At 50.3% G+C, this 23568-nt stretch overlaps 1 protein-coding gene across 2 annotated transcripts in view; it reads right to left on the bottom strand.

Annotated features, from left to right (window-relative positions):
- Nucleotides 1-259: 259 nt before the first annotated feature.
- The window catches only part of LOC114849582 (protein eva-1 homolog A), a 32021-nt gene continuing 8712 nt past the window's right edge, over nt 260-23568 (bottom strand). The window contains exons 4-8 of one of the 2 annotated variants that reach the window (XM_029141167.3): nt 22813-22965; nt 18433-18576; nt 4063-4182; nt 2839-3012; nt 260-2044 (exon numbers count right to left, since the gene is read on the bottom strand). In XM_029141167.3, coding sequence (XP_028997000.1) covers nt 1665-2044; nt 2839-3012; nt 4063-4182; nt 18433-18576; nt 22813-22965 — 971 coding nt within the window. In that variant the 3' untranslated portion in view covers nt 260-1664. Of the gene's footprint in view, nt 2045-2838; nt 3013-4062; nt 4183-13284; nt 13300-18432; nt 18577-22812; nt 22966-23568 lie in introns of those variants that run through there. The other variant, XM_029141168.3, reaches the window with a different exon arrangement.

Genomic DNA, 23568 nt, shown 5'->3' with positions numbered 1-23568 from the left:
TAAATATAAACAGTAGACCCCTGGATTTCATCAACGCAGTAAGTAGTAAGCGCATGATCACCTAGTGTCTATTGATTTATGTTATTTTTCTATAGTTGAAGTTTTTAAATCATTAGTACATGACAGTGATGCAAGGCAGTGCATCCACAGCATAGAAGTGCACATACAGTACAAGCACATTTGAACTTTGGAAACGAAATGGAAACCTTCATTTCAGACAGAAATGTGCAATATTTTTTTAAAAAAGAACGACACAAGGTATTGTGAACATACTTTATTCCAAGCACAGGAGTCTCAATATTTTGGTCTCATTTTACCTGCTACTGGCACATTTATAAAATCGACAAGGGGCAGTATTTATGTGGATGAAAAAAAAATACTTAAACAGTAAGTCCCAAGCTTTTTATGAAAACTTTAAATATTTCTATTTGAATCCACTGAACTCAATTCACAATAGCTTATACTATTAAACTGGCAACAGCATAACAAAAGACAAAGCTTTCATGTTCACTGCAAATATCATTTGCAGTCCAGGTTCCTTCTTCACGCAATGAGCAGCGGCGTTTCCTATGAACATAATTTGTAGCAAATTCACTTGTACAAAATTGACATAATTTTATCATTTTAAGTTACATCTGGTGAGATAGCAAGTGCAAAGTTTGACAGAGACATACTGGGTTTATGCTCCATGTAAAGCAACAGTAACGGTGAAAGGGAAAACTTACTGGATGTGATTCTGTCAGTTTAAGGGGTTTTCAATTCGTAAATTATTCGAGCAGTTACTGAGCGATACACCAGCTGCACGCTTGTTCACATCGAAGGCACTGCGCTTTTCAACACACTGTATCAAAAATAAGGTTAAATCACTACAACCTCTTGGAGGCTCTTCATATGATATTTCTAATTCTTTTCTGGTGACAAAGCTGTTTCAGTGGGCTGAGCCCCTTTTAAGGAAGCAAATACGTCAACCCAACACAGAAACACTAGGATTGCATCCCTGAGGTGCCAGACAACCTTCGCCGAAGTATAAAAATATCTCATAATAAACCATATTGAGAAAGAAATACACAACATCAATAAACTATTAAATATTATAAAATAGATTTCATGAGGGTTGAGATGAACTCTCCAAATATCTTTTGGTGTTATGAAGTTCAAAAGGCAGCATGGTTATTCACTGTGGAAGGATCGTCTTAATTTGTCTCAGGAGCACACTTTAGTTCCACCCTGGGATTCTGGAGGTCACTCGGCTCCAAGCTCCAAGTGTCACAGTCTTCTGCAGCTGCTGGGTCCCGTATATAAACCAGAGCCATCTGAGGCCTTGGTCCTTCAGTCTGTTGCAGGGTGTGTGTGTCTAAAGCAGCTAACCCATAAATCCCCACTTCAAAAAGGCCCGTCGAGGTCATGGGCAAGGCGCCGTGACCTTTCACCCCTTGTTTCCGGCAGAACCAGGTGAGTTCACTACGCAGAGGGGGAGCTTATTCTGTTAGTGAATGGGGTATAGCTTATGAGACCCAGAGGAATATGCAAAGCAGCACAGGGGGAAATCTGCAAAACCCTCCAGTGTTCTCAGAGTCAGAGAGACCCCACGGATGCTGGTGCATGTTTGCTTGCTCGTTTCCCCGTCTAATGCAACACAAGCCAATAAAAGCCTGTGTCAGTTGTCAGTAATAGCGATTGAGGCTGCGCGTCCCGGGGATGTCCGGCTGGCCATTCATCCAGATCTCTCGGATGATCCTCTCCCGTTCCTCCAGCCTCTGCGCCCGCTCCAGCTCCTCCGCCGACGTGAACACGTTCATGTTGAGCGTGCGCTCGAAGCGCCTGTGCCGCCGCGCCGACAGGTCCGAGGTGGTGTCCCAGTCCGAGTCCGAGTCGCTGGAGTCGGAGGACGAGTCGGCGGCGTGCGCCCGCTTCTTGGCCGGGGGCCGCTGGCGGGGCCGGCAGTCGGTGCGGCAGGAGATCTGGACCACCAGGGCGAAGAGGGTGAGGAAGAGGCCCAGGCACACGCCGCAGACGAAGAAGAGCGCGGCCCTTTCCGGGTGGTCTGCCATAAAGACACAATGAGAATGTTTTAGGTTTCTGAGATTAGAAAACATATCAAATGCTTAATTGGATTTTCCTAACTGATGACCTGTTCTGAGCATAATTTGGTATAATTCACTTGACAGCTCATGCACGGTAATGAACACCAGACTCGTGACTCACTTGCCTGGTTTAAGTTACACTGTGTCACAGATTCTACATTTCCCACCTCTCAGTAGGAGCCTTTTTGCATCTACATCCACAAACTCATTTCTAGCTTCAACCTCCTGCCTCAACTTTACCCCCGGAATAAAACAACAGCTCAGTATTTATCAGTTTTTGCTGAGGCTTTTACTTCATGAGAACCTTTTTTTTAAAGACCAGAACATGTCATGAGGACCGATGAAAGTGCTAACAAGGACCTCAGCCGACGTATAATATATTCTGTTTATTTTATCATTTTGCTAAGTATGAACCGTTTGTTTGAGTCACAGAGTGGGAGGCAATGAAAATGGAAATAACCCAAACAGCCAAGCTCTCAGCTGGCTGGAGCAGGTGACTAACTGTGTGTGTGTGTGTGCGTGTGTGTGTGTGTGTGTGTGTGTGTGTGTGTTTTATCTCAGCCCATCTGCATTCCTGTGGCCACATGTACCTTTGCCTATTTCCTTTCAGCTCCAGGAAACAAGGGAGTTTCACCCAAATAACAGCGAGGCACCCGCATGTCGCACGGCACAACAACCAACAACTTTAGGGTCCAGTGCTGTTTAAGGCTCCTTAAATGAGATGTGACATGGGATTATGTGAACGTCACCCTACCTGAGATGTATGTGTAGGCTGCCAGTGCGTTGCTGATGAAGGCCATGCTGCTTCCAGACGTGGCGTTGATGACGGGGTTCATGCCTCTGGGTCGCAGCCGACTCTCTCCCCCCTCTCTCCCAGTCCCTGAGGTCTTCTCCTCCTCGGGGTTCGTCTCTCTAACCACCTTCTTGTCTGCAGAAGTGGAGCAGAGCAGCAGCGTTCAGTGCAACGGCACAAACCCAACGTCACGTACCAGGTCCTTTCTTTAGAAAAACCACGGCTTTGAAAGGTTGGTGTTCGCTGGAACATGAGTAAACGCTGACACCCGAGCATGTGGAGACCATGTCCAGTCAGATCACGAACAGCTAAGCCGCGTTAAACTGTGTCTGCTGTGACTCCAGCACTGAGGCGGCTGAGTCACACACGTCTCTGGAAAGAGATGCATCACACACACTGAAGACAGCACCACATCCGCTGACACACAAACGCCACATGGGTATCACTCGTACAACTCAGACCCCCCCCCCACCCCCCACCGCTCAGAAAACAATCTATTTATGGATGGGAACGACTGTTTCCTCCCATTTTTATCACTGCACAGCATCTTTCAGTCGCCTCCACGAGTAAGAGATTGGCAGGAAAAACAAAGAAACGCGTTGTCCGATCAAAAAGATATGATGTATTAAACAACACGGATCACAGCACCAACTGTAAGTGAGGGAGAGATGGTAAAGCATGGGGCACAGAGGTGACCTCTAATTGCGCCGGCGCTGAGGTGTGTGTGATGAACGCAGTTTAGACCGGAGGAGGTAAATGCTTCCACCTGGACCCCCTGCAGTGCTGCACACGTCACCTAACGTCCAACCAACGTAGCCTCCTGATGAATAGAGCAGTTAGCACACGCGCTAGCATCCCTCTTCCCTCCTCACAGGCGTCCTCTTCCTGTCTCATCGTCTCGCTTCATCTTTCCCCTCGCTCCCTCCGCGGCAGTTTGACGCTTAAAGACTGATTTAAACTGCGGTCGCGAGCTCTAAAGGTGCAATTGCTGGTTCTTGGAAAGCAAGACCAGTGATCATGCGTGGTCCAAACCAGCGGTTCCGCTAAAATACATAGGGTATGGAAACAGCTGAACGCGTGCGGCTTCACAGCGACATACATGTAAACGGGGCTGTTTGGCGCTAAACGCTCGCCGCCGGACGCCGAGCGCGTGTCAGAGGGCGCGCGAGCTGATGCTTCACTCACCCGGGACGCTGTCGGGTCTCCTGACGGGGCTGTCTCCCACTATGTTGGGGTCATGGACGCTGGGTGGTGCGGAGAACACCGACGGCCCGCTGTCCTGATCCGGAAGCAACTTCTTTGGAACTTCAGGAAACACAGAAGGAGGAGGAGAGAGAGCGAACAAAGATGAATAATAATAACAATAAATATTATTTAAAGTTAAGTCATTTTGTGGCCTCGCTGACATAACGTGTTATCTCCATCTATTAGACATTTCATTTAAGCACCAACCGTGATTCACACACTCCTCGTGACCTCACAGCGGCCCCCACCTCGTTCCCCGGCCTCACACTGTCCTGCGAGTCAGGGAGTCTGCTCCCTTTCCTCCAGACACAAACCCACAATGCAGTGGGCTAAACATTCCTGCCTGCTCACATGCGGCTTCGGAGGCCGGGCCGCGCTCCGGTCACCGCGTTTGTCCGCCCCCTCCGATCAGCGCTGATTTATAGTTCGGCGGACGAGCGCCGGTCCGACCTGCCGTCGGACATTTCTCTGCTCGAGAAACAACGACGCAAAAAAAAAACAAAAAACAAAAAAAGAAAAGGAAAAGTCCGCATCTGGTTTTGCTGACATCAGTAGCACAAATAGTAAAATTGTAACATGTGACATGTGGTTAAAATGGGCCGATTGTTTAAATGCCAGTGTATAAAAACACTGATCAAATTTCCAGAGACAGGCTTTGGATGCGTTCCAAAAGTCAATCAAAGCGCAGGAAGGAGCGCAGCGAACCCCACACAGAGCCCCTCCACTGGATACCACTGTGAATGGGCCCTGGCCCGGACACATTACGCATTTTTTCCAGTCGCAGCTACTGATGAAAAACACCCAACTTCTAACATTTAAAAGTTTGTGCTAGGGATGAACAGAACATATTGGTGGACTGATCATGCTACAAATGTTGAAAAGCGCCACCAAAATGCATATTTATTACTGTAAAAGCTCCTTACATTTAAAAATCAAACCTCAGCAGTCGCTCATGTAAATAAGTGCAAGACCGATAATCTGATATCATATTTCAACACAAAGTGGTGAGAAAAGCCTCACAATCACAGAGGACCTGCCCCCCCCCCGTCCTTCATCATCAGGCTGACACACTAATCACGGGCCTTAAACTCCCCCGCTGCCACGCTGCCACCGTCGCCTCGCCACGCCCTGACTACAGCCCTCTGATTGGCCCTAATTAGCTGCACATGTGGCTCAGGGTCAAAGCGGAGAGACGCCACCATTTTTCTCCACTTATAATTGAGACATGAACGTGCTCGTGCACGTGCACGGAGCCCGGCACGCTTAACACCGCGGCAGCCCCGCATCCAAACAGCGCGTTCTCACCAGCGTCTTCCACGGGCTCCGCTGCGCTGGCGAAGCTGCCCGCCGCTCGTCTAAAAATAATTGTCCGAAAGCTGAAATTTGGAAGCGAAACGGCCGCAGACCGCACGTAAAGAGGCCAAGCGGCATAAAACGGCGCAGTAAAACAGAGAAAGAGCTGCAAGGGAGAGAAAGCCAGCGCATAAATCACACTCTGCAGCCTGCGTTATAATGACACGCTCTCATAAATGCCGGGCAAACGAGTCCCCGCGTTTCTTAATATAACTCCATTACGTGGGACCCGGGCCGGCGCCGCAGGGAGCGAAGACGCGGCGCGGGAAAAAACTGCGGCCGTAACAATGGCCCGTGTTTACACTGGCAGAGCCCGGCTTTGGCTCGGCGTGCATGTGCTGACCCATGCAGAACTGTGCTCGGACAAAGCCCCGTAAGCCGGAGGGGATATAATGAAATATTAAACCTGGCTAAATCTAAGGTGAGATCAGACCCGGGCCTGGTTTGAACGGAGTTTGGTCTCTGTAAGCAGGAGGGAAAGTGGCTGCTGGGGCTGGAATATTTAGGGGTCAGGGCTCTTCATACTGAGCAAATCAAGTCAAAAATGAAATGTAAACTGGCCCCGGCCTGGTTGAGATGTCCTGAGCTGCTCGTAGCTGCGGGCTCAATACCAAAGGCGCCTAAAAGCCAACATGCAATACAGCGATTTAAAGAGGTGCAATGAAATAAGGTGCTGGTATGCGTGCGCTTGTAAGTCGGAGCACAAGCGTCTGGTTCCAATCAGCGCCTCCATAATCTGCAGTATTAAAGTGCTGTCTAAGGCCAAACATTCGCCTGATAGACACACACAAAGGCAGCTCCTCCGCTGGTCGAGTGGAGATGCCGGCTTTTGTGTGTGTGTGTGTGTGTGTGCGTGCGTCTGCATTCAATATATGGATAAGACTGTAGTTATATGCAGGAAAAAGTTCACTTTAGCCTTTTGGCTCAGAAATCAGTAGAAACCAGTTCATCCAGTTGTAGTGGATGTGTGCAGGGTCAGCAGGAGCCAGTCATTAGCAAAGCCAGCATGGAGGGGGGGGGGGGCACTTGTGCTTACACGGTATTTTTAATTAGTTGACTGTGTGATGTCTTTGCAGCGGCTGAGGGTCGGGGATGAATTCTTGAGCGGAACAGCGGAGCCCCCTGGCCCACATTCAGCTGCAGATTGACTCTAATGGGTAACACACATTGCTCTGTTGAGAGATGCATGCTCTCACACACACACACACACACACACACACACACACACACACACACACACACACACACACACACACACACACACACACACGGGCTCGCTCTCACTTCCCCGCAACCATCAGCCAGATATCCCAGAATCCCAGCTGTTTTGGCCGCTTCAACGCGCCTCATACTCCACCCGTGCGCTGTCATTAACATGGATGCGGAGGCGGAAATAGATGCTCTTCTGACAGCGTGGGGTCACGACGATTAGTGAGAAAAATCACTCAGTGGTGGCGCTTCCCCCTCGGACCCCCCACAGACAGTACTGATCACTTCCAGAGGACGTATTGAGCAGATGAGCGTCTGTCCCATGTGTTTTGGTGCATTCATGACGGTAGCAGAATGTTTTCATGTCTATTAAAAGCCCTAATGTTTGCATTTTCACGTGGAGACGTGGGAGAAGTCCGTGTCAGCACTGCCTCATTGTTATCTGACGCACGACCGGATCAGCGGGGATGCGGCCGTCGCTGAATCACCAAACCGAGCCGCCCGCCTAAACTCACTCCTTCATGTCAGAGTCATGAGGTAATGGGACGTGGCCAGCGAGCTGCTGGGGCCGTGGGATGACGGAGGCGGCCATGTGTCGCTGCCGTTGGGACACGTCCATGCCAGAAATACAGATAGCGAGCGTGTTCCAGCACATGTCCGAGGCCGATCCAAACAATGGCGCTATCTTTACCGAAGCCAACTGTTCACGCGCTTCATAAAATCAACACTTGGCCGCGTTTGCGTCTACTGGGACCTGCGCTTTGAATGGTGCTCTGCTGAAAGATAAGCCGCGATTAGCTAAAATTAGCCCGGCGTGTTCAGATGTTGGAGTGAACCTTGGCTGTGGATGGATTCATCCAAAGACTTGACGAACGGGTGAAGGGGTTTTGTCCGGCCTCTGCGTCGCCCTCGCTCCCGACCAGTAATCTCCACGAGGTTCACCGAGGTCAGCAGCTCGTGTGCTGAATCAGGCTCTTTGATAAAACACACCTCCCACCGGGGCTAATTGAGAGGCGCGGGCACAAGGTGTCTTTGTGGGGGAGGCAGGTTCTCGGCCGCGTGTTGACGGAACGCTGGAGCAGATCGGCGCTCGAATGTGGACGGAGGTAATGACAGCGAGGCCCGAGTCGACCTGTCACCATCGCTGCAAACGCACCCCCCTCAGCCGGTGTTGGGCATTTCGCAACCTTTGCTTTGGACCAGTACAACTGGTTTCCAGCAGTCGTAGTCTACACTGGACGGAACTCGTCCCGTTTGAGTGGATGTTTGACAATAGTCTATTATTAGAAGCAACCCCCAAAATAGACGGGTAGGCGGATGCTATCGCAGGCTACGCTGAGCAGCTGTTTGTGATCAAGGGAAAAAGGGGAGGGGAGGAAAAAGGGAAAAGAACCTCTAAACAGTTCCTGGTAGGTTTGGGTTTCTGAGCCTGTGGGAGCACTGAATACCGATATTGTTCTTCGGTGGGACTCTGGGGGGCTCATTGACATAATGCTTTCCGTCTAACCCTAAACCTGATCAGAACTCTGGTCCTTTAAACGTCTACAACCCAGATGCTCCTTTCGCAGCCGATGATATAACTCCACTTCCACTTCCATCCTCCCAGCAGCTCGTCTCACTCCGTGTTTCTTCTTCTGCCCGCGGCGACTCGGAGGTGGCCTTGAAATTAGCTTGAGCCACAGCAGATGCGGATGCGCCCCCCCCCCCCCCCCTCCTTCCACTTTACCCCCCCGGGGGGGTTAAGAGCGGAGGAGCAGCCAGACAGACACGTTTACAGCCGTCTTTAAAATAAACACCTGCTGCCGGTGGCTGCAGCGCCTGGGACGCATCAACGGCCCCGCGGCGCGAAACACGCGGCTGGGATTAGATAACGACCGACTTACAAACCGCCGTCCTAATGCCATGTGCTGTCCAGGATGAGCTAACCACCGCCTTTCTGCCGGAAAGGCCCCTCTGGAGCTCACGCGCACACTTCACACCTGGCCATAATAAAGGGCAGCGGCTTTATCGCCTCAACCCGCCGTGTTTGTCTCATAGACTTGGCTCCGACGGCCGTTCAGTGCAGTCGAGCAGGACATGCTGAATATTCAGAATCAGGTCAGAGCGAAGGCTACGACTTTGGGAGGTCGGGGACCACCCACGGTTTCATCAGCGCTGACCTTTATAGGGCGACTGCCACAGTAACACTCACACTTGTTTTATTAGACCAGCAGAAACCTCATCTCTGACGTATACCACGCGTGCAACACTTAGCGGCCGTTGGCTCTTTAAAGCGCTGTTAAAGGAGTTAGAAGTAAGAAGTGACGCACGGTTGGTGCAGATGCTGCTTTGACACAAATAATTCAAATGACATTGAATTATGCGTTTATTTATTATGTACGGCTACACATTGATTTAAGTCTACTCCCTAACAACATGGAGCAGAACACTGAACCAGTCCGGTCTGGCACCGACCGTACCCAGACCCACCAAGGCCTGGACCCAGCGTGGCCTCGCTAAGCAAACACAGCCCGGAGGTCTGGCTCCACTCTAGCTGGCGAACGTCATTACGCACGCCGATTGAAAAACAAACGTCCTGGCAGGAGCAGAGGGCAGAGGGACCCCCACCGGCCGGGCTCAGAGGACGGAAAGAGGAGACGCGAACATGGAGCCCGGTGGCAACGTCTGGACGACCGACGGTCACAGTCTAGTTTATCGATTCTTCTGCTTAGTATGAAACGAGAGTGAGACTCATCCAGACTCGTCCAGCCAGCTCCATTACAGTTATTAGTGGAGAAAAGCCAAGATAGAGCCGGGCCCTCTCCAAGCTCAGAGACCCAACGCTTTGAAAACAGTCAGGGATTTCTGTCTGAACGGTTCACACACCTCTATCATCGAACACACCCCAACAATATAGCATAGCAGCGAATCATCCACGTTTAATGGAACACACACCTCGAGCAGCACAGCCCAATCACGCGCTGGTGTCGTGTTGCAGGCAGGAAACAGATGGCCTGCTGGGAAAAAAAGCCCAAAAAAGAAGGCCCCAGAAGGCCAGAGAGAAAGTTTCGCTCCCTCCTTTTTCTCCCTCCATCATCCTCAGTTGGAGGGAAAGAGGAAGAGCGAGCCTGTGGTGGTGCTGGGAGGGCAGATCAATGGGCTCTGGCTCAACATCACAGTGACAGGGATTTTTAAATAACAGCCCAGCGTGGCTCTACTGTACCGGTCCAGGCTATTTAGGACGGCGTTTGAGACAGATCTCAATTGGTGTGAATATATTTTAAGCCCTCTGGAAAATACATCACTATCATAGTGCTGTTTTTAATAATAACACCACTAATCATAGTGTCACATAAAGTCCCAGGCTGTTACATCTGCAGGACTTAGTAGTGAAGTAATGTAGTAGTCAAGCACTTCCTCCAAAACACACACCTCACCTTTGCTTCTTGAACTGAATTGACCAATCGAGTGCTGGTAACAGATAACCTTTGACCCCGGCAGCAGCACTAAGAGATCAATATTGCCTTGGCCTCCACAGTGATGAATAGACTGACCCCAGCTGTTTGAGGTCGTGACCTATGACCTTTACTGGAGCTGCTTCCCGTGTTTACTAAATGTCCATCCTCAGATCTTTATCACGAAGAAGCTCTCATCTCACAACAAGGTCACGTCCTCTGATGTCAGGCTCCTCCATTGATTTGAATGTTGCTGGATAAACAAATTGAATCAAATGCAACATAAAAGGCAATCAAATTTAAATAAATGCTAATTTAACTCTTAAAACGTCAATGTTCAGTTACATCCCGGCAGATGTTCTGGAGCAAGTCATTAATGCTTCGTTCAAAAGAAACCTCAGGCATCGTTAAGCACGTGCGCTAATTCCTACAACCTGCAATACAGCAGCGGTAAACGACCCAAAACACATGTTTACTGTACGCGGAGCCCCAGACGTGCAGCATTTACATAGATGCCTACTTTCAAAGTCTTGGGCTGCTCATTAAATTTTCACCCCGTAATCCTGCTGCAAAACATCTCAACCTTTATTGGAGGACACGGAGGACGGTTGAGGGGTGTTTGGGCTCCAGACGTCTAACAAGAAACCATCCAACGTAAAACATGTTTATCTGGAAGTAAAGCTCGGCATCTGTTATTGTTTATCGTTCTTGTCTTGTGGTTGAAATGTTAAGAATCTCAAAGTATACGATAGCAGCAGTTCAAATTAAAGTCTGGTTAACTGCTTTACACTGTTTCTCCTATTTTATTCTATCCAGCGAAATCCTCTTTTTATCGAGTACCTCAATCTTGTTTCTGGCCTCACACTGATCCTTGTTTCTCAGGACAAATCTGGTTTCACGTCCATATTTCACTCTGAACGGTTACTGGCAGATACCAGTTGCTCCACACGTCATGTGTCTGTTACACGGAACGCCGCCGGACAGGAAGGAGAGCAAACACACACACGCCTTCGGCAAAAAGAGTGACGCGAGCCCATAAAACTGGTCTGCACCTCAGCGCGGGTGTTTTACTTACGCTGCACTGCTCCGGTTTAATTAACTGCTGAGAAGGGTCTTCTAAGGCCAACGTGTCCAGGAAAACATGCACACACACACACGCACACACACACACACACACACACACACACACACACACACACACACACACACACACACACATGAATCCAAATAGACTTTTTTCCCCCTATGTGACACCTAACGAGACCAACAGCTCTGCAGCATAACGACTCTTGCGTCTCCATTCCATCTCTAATTGAGCATCACAAAACAATAAACAAGAAAAAATTAGGCCTAAGAGCTTTGGATCCTGGTGCCATTTCTCGGCATCCACCCATGCTTCATTCAACTCAGCTATTTCTCCACCTCAGTGACCTTTGAAACCCACCGGGGTCCAGTGAACTCACCCCCAACAGTCTAACAGGGAGATAAATGACTCCCCACAGCTACGGGCTCCTCCAATCCCCTCTACTCAGGAACAGTGCAGCCAACAATACAGGCCAGACATCAGACAGAAGAGAGAACTTGTCTGTTTAAAGTTCCATTTATTACAGAGTTTTGGCCCAGAACGAAGAGAGAAGGTTCCTGGAGCGGAGCTGGAGACAAGCGCCTGAGCCTGCATGGCACGGAGGAGGCCACAGGCACAGAACAGCTCCAGCAAACAGCTGCACGCTGGAGCTGAGGAATGCCAGAGGGGCGACACATCTGCTTTGCCTATCAGGAGACCCCCCGGTCGATTTCAAAGTGCTGTTTATTAAGTCATGAGAGAAATACTCAATGCGGAAGCAGGGAGGGAAGGAAGGGGGAGCACGGAGAGAAAAGAGCCCCGCTCGGACAGTGGAAGCCATTAGGAATGCACGATGGGCCGAGAAGACGGAAGAAAGGGATAAAAATCAAATCAAGGAGGAACAGAGAGAGGGGATTGGAAAGGAGAGGCTGCAGCAGAGCGCCAGGTTCCATTTAGACCAGACAAAGTAAATAAAACCAGCAGAAGGAAGTGAGCGGACGGCGGAAAGAGCGCCCCGAGCACCGTGGGGTGGGGGTGGATTAGGGCTCCACCGCTGCGCTGATGGAGGAGGTCTGGCTTTTCGCCCGTTCGGCCTCATGTGACGGACCCGCGAACATTTACACAGCGCTGAACATGAAGCTGCAAATAGAGACAAGACGCAGACGCTCGCGCCGTCTGCACCCTGCTAATCTGGAATAACAAGCAACAGCCTTTAAATCGCAACGCCCCCCCAAAGCCTGCCCTCTCCTCTCGTAACCCAAACCACACACTAATTTATAAATTACAAACAAAGAGTCCCTTGTGGTTTGGGAGGCCGGCGACCGGCGAGGCGTCAGCTGGAGGGAAGGTGTGGATGGAGAGAGAGAGAGAGAGAGAGAGAGAGAGAGAGAGAGAGAGAGAGAGAGAGAGAGAGAGAGGAGAGAGAGAGAGAGAGAGCGCGCACACACACACGCACACACACACACACACACACCTAAGGGATTTGGGACGTTAGAACCCAGGTCCTGACTGAGCCACTGTGTGGAGCGAGTCGCCCGCTATCCTGTTTATGAGGGGTGACGTGTGTGAGCACTGGGAGTGTTGGGCTCAAACCAGTCCTCTCTGGGAACAAACACGCAAACACGGAGGAGGCGGTCGCATGACACGTTATGAGACCAGCCTTCGATCAGACTGGAAACCAAGAAACATGATGGACAACGCTGAGAAGCGCGAGCTGGAGGCGTCTTTGGAGCACGTGTTGCACTGTGAGCGCCTGCTTCCAGCAGAGGCTGTTCTGGTCCGAACACATTAGCGAATAAACCCCCGTCCTGAAGGGGTGTGTCAGGTAGGGCTTCGCTCGGCGATGCTGTCCACACGTGAGACCCACACAGGGAAAATGTCCGTCCACACACGCAGAGGATTGACTGTTACCGTGATGGGAAGCAGCAGGATCACGACTGAGGAGCGACTGCAGCACACACACACACACACACACACACACACACACACACACACACACACACACACACACACACACACACACACACACACACACACACACACACACACACACACACACACACACGTGAAGCGTGTCCAGACAGAGGACGAGGGGACACTTACACACGCATCGCTGAATGGAAAACCCTCCCGGATCCAGGCAGGAACTTTCGCTCGTGTTTGCGTGCGTCGGTGTCTCTTGTCAAACGCCACCCTCCTCTTCCTCCTCCTCCTCCTCCTCCCCTCGTCCGTCCCGCCAGGAGAGCTGGGACAAGCTTTGCCGTAAAAACAAAACTCCGCGAATCCAAACGGCCCAAAAAAGGAAAAAAGGAGCAGGAAGGGGAAAAAGGGGGAACGTCCCTTTAAGAAGGTATGCTCCTGGTGACTCGCTGTTCAAGTCAAATGAAGTTGAAGCAGAGTTCCCATCTCTTTTCTTCTTCGTGTCTGAATAGAACAACAAGTGAATGCTTTTCTATTGCCTCTCTTCTTTCCAGCTTCCCTTTCCTTCCACCTCTCAGAGAGAAAGTTAAACCAGACTTTAGACAACTGGAATGTAACAGCGGGAGAGGGAGCGGGAGGGCGAGCGAGGTGGTGAGGGAGCGAGCGAGCGAAAGAGAGAGAGAGAGAGAGAGAGAGAGACGCGGGGCATGGAGCTTCCCCCCATACAAGCCTATTACCGTGTGAGTGAGCAGTCAGAGAGAGCGAGCGAGCGAGAGAGAGAGAGAGAGAGAGAGGGAGGAGGCATGAGAGGAGGGGAGGAGGAGGGGGCTTCGAGCGCACGCATGACTGTGTGAGAGCGAACACGACAGGGACGGGGGACGATGCGAGACTTTCACTCGACTCGAGGCCAGATGAGGAGGGAATGTGGTGCGTAACAGCCGGAGCACGCTGCTCACACACACACACACACACACACACACACACACACACACACACACACACACACACACACACACACACACACACACACACACACACACACACACACGAGGACCATGACAACGCAGAATGTCGGGAAAGACGTCCCCACATGATGAACGGCCCCTGTCCCGGCGACGCCTCCGGCTGCGTCAGCGGAGCCACACACCAAACTGGATCCGTGCACCCCGGTCCTGATCCTGATCTGATGCTGGTGATGATAAATCCTCATGATCTCTCTGTCTGTTGAGTCTAGTCAAGTTATGCTGTTCTAAAATAACAAGACGCTGTTAAAAACATGAATGTTTTCCCAAACGCTCTTGTGTAAACGTTGATGTTTTCTGTTATTTATACTGTACTTTTCTCAGCACTGAGATATTTACTATACTTGGTGTTTATTGCAAAAGTCCACTTCCAGCACTGCCGCGAACGCACACAGGACATTGTACAAAAATACACACAAAAACACTCTACCCCGTTCTCCCTCTCCCTCCACCACCGGGGGGAAACTGAAACCAGCCACAGACTGGAAAACACACACACACACACACACACACACACACACACACACACACACACACACACACACACACACACGACGGATGACGAAGGGGCACAGAGTCGCGTTCGGCACCGTGCGCTCGCTCGTTTAGCCGACAGAGTTGGCAGCGAGTTCTTGTCCAGAGCTTTGCTTATTTCGCAGTTTCCACACCAACAAAGAAGCAGTTGCTCATTTGGGAAAACAGGCCGAGCACAAACCGCAGGACGAGGGGGGAGATGTTTGTGTGTGTGTGTGTGTGTGTTACTGTTTCATCTATTCGTAGATACAAATCCTATTTCTAACATTGTTTTGCCAGTCACATAATGATGCATTTACTGCATCATGGCTTCAATCGTATTATTCATGCTCGTAACCTATGGCGTCACCTGCGTTATCGGCCTCCTGCCGCCTCCCACTGTGTTTACTGAGCAGTCTGTAGATAGAGAATCAAAGCGTCCGGCTGTGACACACTCAGCTCGTTTCCTCTTTGTCATTCCTCTGTCTGTTTTCATTTAAGACACTGTTTAGCTTGAAACTAAAAGAGAATGTTCTTTAACTGGCATCAGTCATTCAGTCGTTGCATGTTGTGGATATTGTTTTCTCTGCAGCAGTAGTTTCTAGAGTTCACACATGGACGGGAACTCCCAGCTCTGAGCTCTAATCTACGGTCGTGTGCGAGACCGGAAACAGTGGACAGAAGGAAAACAAGGACGGCAGATTAGACAAGAGGCAGACATCTAGTTCCACACTCATTTCATTCCAATCAGGTTTCTTCACATCAACTGGCTTTTTGATGGATTTGTAAAGTAGGACCACACAACACACGGAGAAGGATGGAGCGATTCAAGCGTTTTACGATGCAGACAGTGTAAGTCGCTCATCAGCCGACTGAAGCCGCAGCCTCCTGGATCAGCAAAAACACGGACGGCGTTGATGCAGCAATGCAATTCACGCTCCGGTCAAAGACCGGCCCATGAAACTCCTGCAGCAGTCAAATGATCAGATATGTTCATAATGAGACATAATGTAAGGAATCAAGCAGGTGCTGGCAACACACTGGACTCAAAACATATTCAGAGTAAAGGATTCGCTCCTTCCACTTGGCTGGAAGCAGGACAGCACAAACACGCCGACTCCGGGATTCCACGCCAAGCCCCCGTTTCCTGAAAGCCTTTTCACACAAGGTGATAATAAAAATCCCCAGTTGCTGGAATAATCGGTGAACTAGGGCAAAACCGCCAATACGTCTTTCTAGGAAATAAAAAAACGATGCGCACAGCAGCTTTTTAATCACGACCGCCTCGTTTTCAGCGGAACAACCGAGGCCTTTTAATAATTTCTCAAGTGTGCGTTTTGGAATGAAAGATTTAGGGCCACAGCGTGGGACTGAGAGTCCTCCAGGCCTGTAGCTATAGGATGAAATGTTCAGGGGCTAATGACGGGGCCCTGCAGCAGCTACACAGCAGCTCCTCAACAACTGGGCCAAAATAAACATCTTCCCCACAGTCTCCGCTGCTGACAAGACATCAGCGTGTGCCTCAAACATCTACCTCAAGCATCAGTGTGATACTATACACCCCCCCCCCCTCCATAATGTGAATCCATAATGAATGGAATCATTACAGTGTCATTTAAAATCAACTAAAAAAGACATTAGTAGGTGTATAGTCCAGCATAGGGTTTGACCAGATAAGTGCCGCAATTAATCAACTTCCTCCTCATCAATCACACTTGTTTTTTAGGGTTTCTACTTCCTTTCATCCCACTAAAAGGCTTTTCCTGGTTCAACGGAGGCCGTGAGCCTCGTTTTAGGCAAATCCATGAGAGAGCGGCGTCACGGATTAGCTCAAATCTGTGACTCCAGCTTGACGGGCGGCCTCCAGGGGCCGTTTAGCAGCGAGGCCTCCTCATGTCATATAAAGGCTGGGCTTTTAATATCTCTCAGGGGCAGAAAGAAAAAAGCAGCCCTCTGGTTAAAGAGGCCACACTTTGACACGGGAAGAAAGAGAGGAGAAACCCAAGCAAAGCCAAAGACATGGCTTGACACGTGATGTAGGTGTAGTTACATTTACATCATGAAAAACATATCGTACGTGTTTAAAGAAAAGCAGAAGGCTCAAGGCGAATCCTGACGAAGCAACAATACTACGAGGAAGCAACTTCAAAGGGGCCGTCCTGGAAAGCGTGCTTTTTGAAGAAAATGCCCCAAGCAGGCTCATTCATCAATCTTCAACAATTGCACGGAGGGTAAACATTTCCAAGCGGAGGCTTTGAATAACTTGGACGACGGCGCTCATTGCTTCAGTTTCACTGTATAAATGTTTATCTCATCACTACTGATGTAAGGACGTTTCTGCCATCAATCATCCGTTCTGCCGTATTTCTCGAGCATTCTGTTATAAACCGACCACGGGCACCTCCTCCTCGGGGGAGCGGACGCTAACGAAGCCCGACAGCGGCGGCGGTGCCCGGCGTGTGTGATCTGCTGGGAGACTGATGGCGGGTTCCGGGCCATTTGCGGCCGCGAGTCCTCCCCCGGGGCCGTGTGAGGAGGAAGCCGGATGGCTTTATAAATCACAGGCGGCGCAGCCAGGCCACTCTGTGAATAAAACATACAGTCGTGCCTGTGCATGTGTGCTCGCCTAATTTATACACGTACTACTTTGGGCAGACACGCTCAAGAAATACTACTTCCTGCATAATTTTGTTCTTGGGAGGGTTCATGCTGCAGGTCCTTCAAGCAATCAAAGCAGGCCAGATTTCATGTGGCAGGAAAAAAATATTGATTCATCCTTTAGTGTGTGATCTATTTCTTTACATGGTTTAATCTACATTTCTTACCTTTAATTAATGCGTAAATATAACATTACTTTGTTTAGTTTAATTTTAAAAACCGCCATTACAAGACATGGCCACATGAGGGCAGTGTACACTTCCAGTTACCACCAGAAAGTTTTATAATACTAAAGGCAAACATAATCTTGTTAAATCACACATGATTAAACAGCTTTTAACAAGACGCTTATGATTCAGATAGTGAAGTTTGGCCACATGCTATCGAGGGTTGTGTTTTATTTGCTGCCCGTTATTTGCTTTTGCTGCCTGTGGTTCTTTCCTCTCTTTATCCCCTAACTCCAACCAGTAGAAACAGATGGACTACACTGATACAGTCAACAACTGCCCCCCCACCGCCTCTCCTGTCGAACATTTACCCCATCCTCGCCCTCTCGTGCCCCGTCCCTTCTCCACAAACACTCAGCGCCAGAGCTGCTAGGAGCGTTATCAGTGACAGATAAGGGAGGTCGGACAGAGATGGGAGACAAACGATTCCATACATCTGTGTATTCTGGCCTATTGTTGCTGAGATAAAGGTTAGATGGATTACTGGAGAACTATCTGACAATCACAGTGTAGCAAATCCACACAACCAGACATTAAAGAAGCCATAAACTCTGGTGCTGATCTCATAAAACCAGAACTCAAACAGGTCTTTTCTGGATCCCCATCTACTTCCTCACGAGGGGCTTGATAGACTCCAGGCCACAGTGCTGAGTGATCAGTTCCTGGTGCTCAAAGCATCCAGATAGTGAGTCTGTGTGTTTGCGTGTAGGTCTCCAAGCGTGTGGTTAATTAATTACAGCCACCGCAGTTGAGAGGTAGCCCAGTTTAAAAAAGGAAGCTCATCAATCATCCCCATTTATACAAGGCATCAAGTCCAAACAGAAGACAAGAGGACACATACCTCGAGCACAAAGTGAGCATCGCCCCCTGGTGGCAGGGCAGCGAACCCCCCTAAAAGTGTGAGGACTCACCACAGGTGTAGATGACGCTGAGGTACTTTCTGGTTCCAGCGTAGCACGGATCCCCAAAGTCTCTGGTGGAGGCTGGGACCACGCAGCTCTTCTTGCCCTGACAGCGCGAGGTCAGAACCTGCAGGGCCACAGGCGACTGGCAGTCTGAGGGCAGAGAACACGTAAAATGGCTCACTAGATATAATATTTAATCGTTTGGAACAGAGGCGTCATAGCTGTTCTACACTAAAATATAGGAATAAAAACAAAAAAGCTCCTATTCATATATAGTTAATTAACTCGAATAAGAGCCCAGGAAGTCAGCCAAATATGCAAACATGTGATAAAGTGTCTATATAGTTCAATGCAGCTTAAGTTTAAGACTGATGCAGTATAAAACATTAAACTGGTGTGAGCTTTGGATTAGATCACAAACCCTGAGCTTGTTTCATAGCCATTTATAGCTCATGTATTAACAAGGCTGGCTGTCGGCATCCACAGAACAATCCCCCCCTTTAAAACAGAACCATGATCTAATTGACTGATTCCTACGGAGCATGTGATGGACACGTCTCATGTCGCTCTTAGCCACAGTACAGGTGAACTGAAAAAAAGCAGGTACATCTCTTTCATGTCTATCATCCAGTCCTAAAAAAACTTGCAGACTTGCATTGGCATTGTGTAGGCGTCACCTGATCCAGCATCAGTGTGTGTGTGTGTGTGTGTGTGTGTGTGTGTGTGTGTATGTGTGAGCGAGTGTTTGTATGGACAGCAGGCAGAGAAGCGCATGGGGCTCATAAATCATCCCCGACCAGTCTCTCTGCAGCGCTCATCCTCCTGACAGCTCCACAAGGCTCCTCAATTGCAGTTCATGGGACTGGGGTTCCACATGGATGCTTCCCTGGCCCATATAACTACTGAAAGCAACACAATGGGGTGAACCTTTGAAAGTGGACACTCACTGACCTGGTGGGTCCCAAAGAGAGACACACAGACCCCAGAGGAGGTCAGAACAGTCTGTTTAAGACCTGGTTCACACGTCAACAGGCCTCAACAAATTACACAGAAAGCACAAAGCACAGGTCAAAGGGTCACTGTCCCAGATGGGAAGAGAAAAGAAGGTGATGTACAGTAAGGGAAGCTACTAGGAACCGAACTCAGGACAGGCCTTAGTCCATGTGTAAGAAAGAATATGAGTGTGAATCAAAGCTGCCTGCGGAATCTGTGAATCTGTGTCGGCCCGTTCCGACGCGATTCAAAGGGGCAATCGGACCCCGACCCCCTACACCCCCAGCTGGAGCTGACACGCGGGAATTCTGAAGCAGAATGCAGAGAGGTGGAAGGCTGTGGGTACCTGGGCCTGCACTGGAGACACAACCTGCTTCATCTGTAACTTCAAACCAGCCTTGAGTCACTCCAGAAATCTCTGGAATCTATGTTACAGCTGATAAATATTTTCAATTGGGTATTTTTGAAAATTAATATCGCGTATCACGTGTCGGTTCTTCTCTTTAGCACATTCACTACTGGTTGTCAGCTCCATCTGTATGTGTGTGTGTGTGTGTCTTCATGTGTAGATGCTGTACAGTGGCCTTTCGGTCTCCCAGATGTGCCTTCACTTGCTCCGCCCCCTCTCGTTTCCCTCCCAGAGGACTCGTTGGAGTCAGCGTGCAATGCGGAAAGCTGGTCTACAGAAACGCCCCCATTAGCTGCAGCTTTGATTCCCTGACGGCGTGATTAGTTGAGCAGGGGGCCCACAGAGGAACCCATGGGGGGGTGGGGTCACTGGCCCGATGTGCTTATATGAGTACACACACTCACTCGATCACACATAAGCAGCATTTAAAAGCACATTAATCAGGTTCTGAGCTCCTGTGGCGTTCAATGGCTCCTTTAACGCAGACAGACAGGCATAAAAGCCCCCCGTTACCTCTGACCTTTAACCCCGATGAGACCAACAAGGACGGGCCTGTGGCTCGGATCTGGAGGAAAGGGAGGCGTTTCCTGGACAAGCACACACGCTCATGCTCACTCATGACTGATCACAGCAGGAAGCGCAGGGGTCGGACACAGAGAGGGACCAACAGAGAAACACAGGAGACGCACAATGTGTTCCTTTCTTTATTTACGAGGCACACCTAGTCCTCATGTTTGCCTCTGTGTGTGTGTGTGTGTGTGTGTGTGTGTGTGTGTGTGTGTGTGTGTGTGTGTGTGTGTGTGTGTGTGTGTGTGTGTTGATGCCCCACATTGTGTCACGTCACTCAGCCGTAGTGAATCATCTCGCTCTGCTTCCTTCACTTTTGGCCCGTGTCTTTAAATTAAACTTTCCACCTTTCTTGCATATGGTTATTTTAACACCGTGCAAAGTCAAAACATCTGCATAACATATTGTAAGACACTAGGATTAGATAATTGCACTTGTGTGTTGTGATGACTCAGGTGAGGTACACACACACACACACCCACCCACACAGCACCACATACAAAACAAGCACCTTTTCCAGAAAACTCCGGTGGCAGCGTTCCATAACAACCTTCCAGCTTTTCCACCCACGCACACGTTTCCTGGAATTTTCAGCACAATAGCTCGACAAACTTACCAAAAGTCTCCCCCTCTGACTCACCTGTGATACGTATCATATGATAGGGGGCTTAAGTCATTGTTGTGGGATTAGACGTCTGCGCACAATGGAAAAGTGACTGACTTACAGATGCTGTGAAAAGGCCTCAACGCACTGAGTCAGTCTGAGGACAGAAATGTGAGAGTTTAAATTCAAATGTAAAACACAGGGTTTGATAGATGGAGCCACTTGTTCACACAACAGTACATCACACACCGACAACGCATGACTTCACATATTTAAACACCTGAATTCCACCTTTCAACCTAAACTTTGCACGAACCTGAAAACACACACACACACACACACACACACACACACACACACACACACACACACACACACACACACACACACACACACACACACACACACACACACACACACACACACACACACACGAACCGCCCGCTGAAACCTAAGCCACGCGCTACGGTTACACGCGTGCGTTCTATCTGCAACGAGCAGAGAGCAACGCTGACGTTCTGCTGCTCAGCGGATACAGTTACAGTACAGCGAAGCGGCTCACGCCCCGACAGCCAAGCAGGCTTCAAAAAGCCACGTGTTAAATCTGAGCTGCGGCTGTGCTTTTTAGAACCCGCTCTGAGACGTCAAGAGTCGAGTGAGCGTGTGAGAGGTGCCTCAAGATACTTCCACCCTGAATCCACCCTTCCTCTCGCTCTCATCATCATCATCATCATCATCATCATCATCATCATCATCATCATCATCATCATCATCACGCACAGGTGCAGCCGGGTGCAGCGTGAGCTCAGGTGTGGCGCTCGCACCCCAGGGGGCGGTGATCCTGCCAGGGCCGCGCGGCTTCGGCGACTGTTATAACCTGCAAGAATGGAAATAGGTGCAATACAAACATGTGCATAATGCAACTGCCAAGACGGAGGTGAGGCAGACACACACAGGCACAATGAATGCTCACGCGTTCTGAACGGGAGGGCGGAGGGAGGCGGGAAGGCCTTTAAACGTGATTAACAGTGTGTATCTGAGCTGCCACTCAAGACACCCTCACTTCCTGCTCCCGGTGACATGGGACCACATCAAAGGCGGCGCTGACAGGGAAAATCCCACCCGCGCTCCACCAGACCGCCTGGAACAGACGGGGGGGCGTGGATCGCCTCCACGCACGTGTTTCTACACGACAGACGCCGCGCGCGAGGAGCAACGGGGCGCTGGGAGACACGTCTGCCGTTCACCTGCACGCATGACATTTAGCCTCTACAGGACGCAACCTGCACCTGCTCAAGCTATTTACTATCAGGTTAGACTGGTCATTTGCTGCAGGGAGCCCGGCCCAACACCAGCTTAGCAGCCTGGGTTCAACCTGTCCTGGACCCGAGCTCGGAGCCATTAACATTCCCCTAAACAGGAGCCGGGGTACATGTGGAAATCCTGTGCACTCAAACATACAGATACACACGCACACACACATACACACATAGTTGGAGGGAACTCAATACTGTCCCCTTTCTATGGGCCAAATTGTGCCTTGGACGACAGAGACATCTGATCTACATTCCAACCCAATTCCCCTGGCAGTGTGTGTGTGTGTTAGTGTGTGTGTGTGTGTGTGTGTGTGTGTGTGTGATGACCCGACCCCTAAGAGGCTTGTTTAAAAGTTGCATTATCGCCGCGCCTCCTTTGCTCATTTGCATTCCCGGCCTCCGTCCTCTTGTGCGGAACCTCACCCCCTGACGCTGGAACGGACCGTGCGCTCCGGCCGGAACCACGGCCCGCGCGGCGTGTGTGCAGCAGGCCTCACCTACGGACGGAGCCCTCCGGTGGTGCGGGGGGCACTCCAGCGTGCCCTGCTGCGTGCGGCCGAACATGGCGGAGTAGACGGCGATCTGCATGCCGCGCTTGCAGCTCAGCCTCATCCTCTCGCCCTCACACACCACCTTGCTCTTGTACTCATCTGGCGGCGGAAGGAGGCGAAAACGGCATGTTACAATAGCGCCACGTGGGACAAAATGCAATGCACAGCGTGACATTCGTGTTGTGCGCGTCGAGCGGAGCGAGCAGCCTGATGCTACGTTTCTATGAACAGGAGGCCCATGGCTGGGTGTGAGCGGGCGGGACGTGCAGAGCCTTGCTGAGGCATTCCTCGCACACATCCAGCCACAGTGACCTCCGACAGCGGGCCGGCGGGTAAAAACACCACGGCAGCCATTTCTTTGAGGTCCATGTGGGGAGTGGAACAGGAATGCAAGAAGAGGAGAGAGCCGGTGTGTTGTATCAGCCGCTGACACATTCACTCTTGTCCCCCCCCCCCCACACTTCCTCTGCCTCCTTTCCTACTCTCCTTTCAGAGGCAGTGACACCTGCCCGTTGCACCTCACTAACGCCCCATGTGGCCTTTCTCTCGTTCCCCGAGAAGTCATTGGTTAAGTGACGGGGAACAAAGAGCTGTTGATTGGCCCCAGGGTCCGGTGGAGATGAAAAGGCGGGGCGAGCAGGCGGATCCGTGGGTGAATGCCCGCTCCTGCGCACCCTGGCGTGAACCGGGCCGCAGCCCAGC

Source organism: Betta splendens, chromosome 24 (genome assembly GCF_900634795.4).
Source record: "Betta splendens chromosome 24, fBetSpl5.4, whole genome shotgun sequence".
Lineage (NCBI taxonomy): Eukaryota > Metazoa > Chordata > Actinopteri > Anabantiformes > Osphronemidae > Betta > Betta splendens.
The sequence above is the reverse complement of the archived record's forward strand: the minus strand, read 5'-3'. Positions and strand labels throughout refer to the sequence as shown.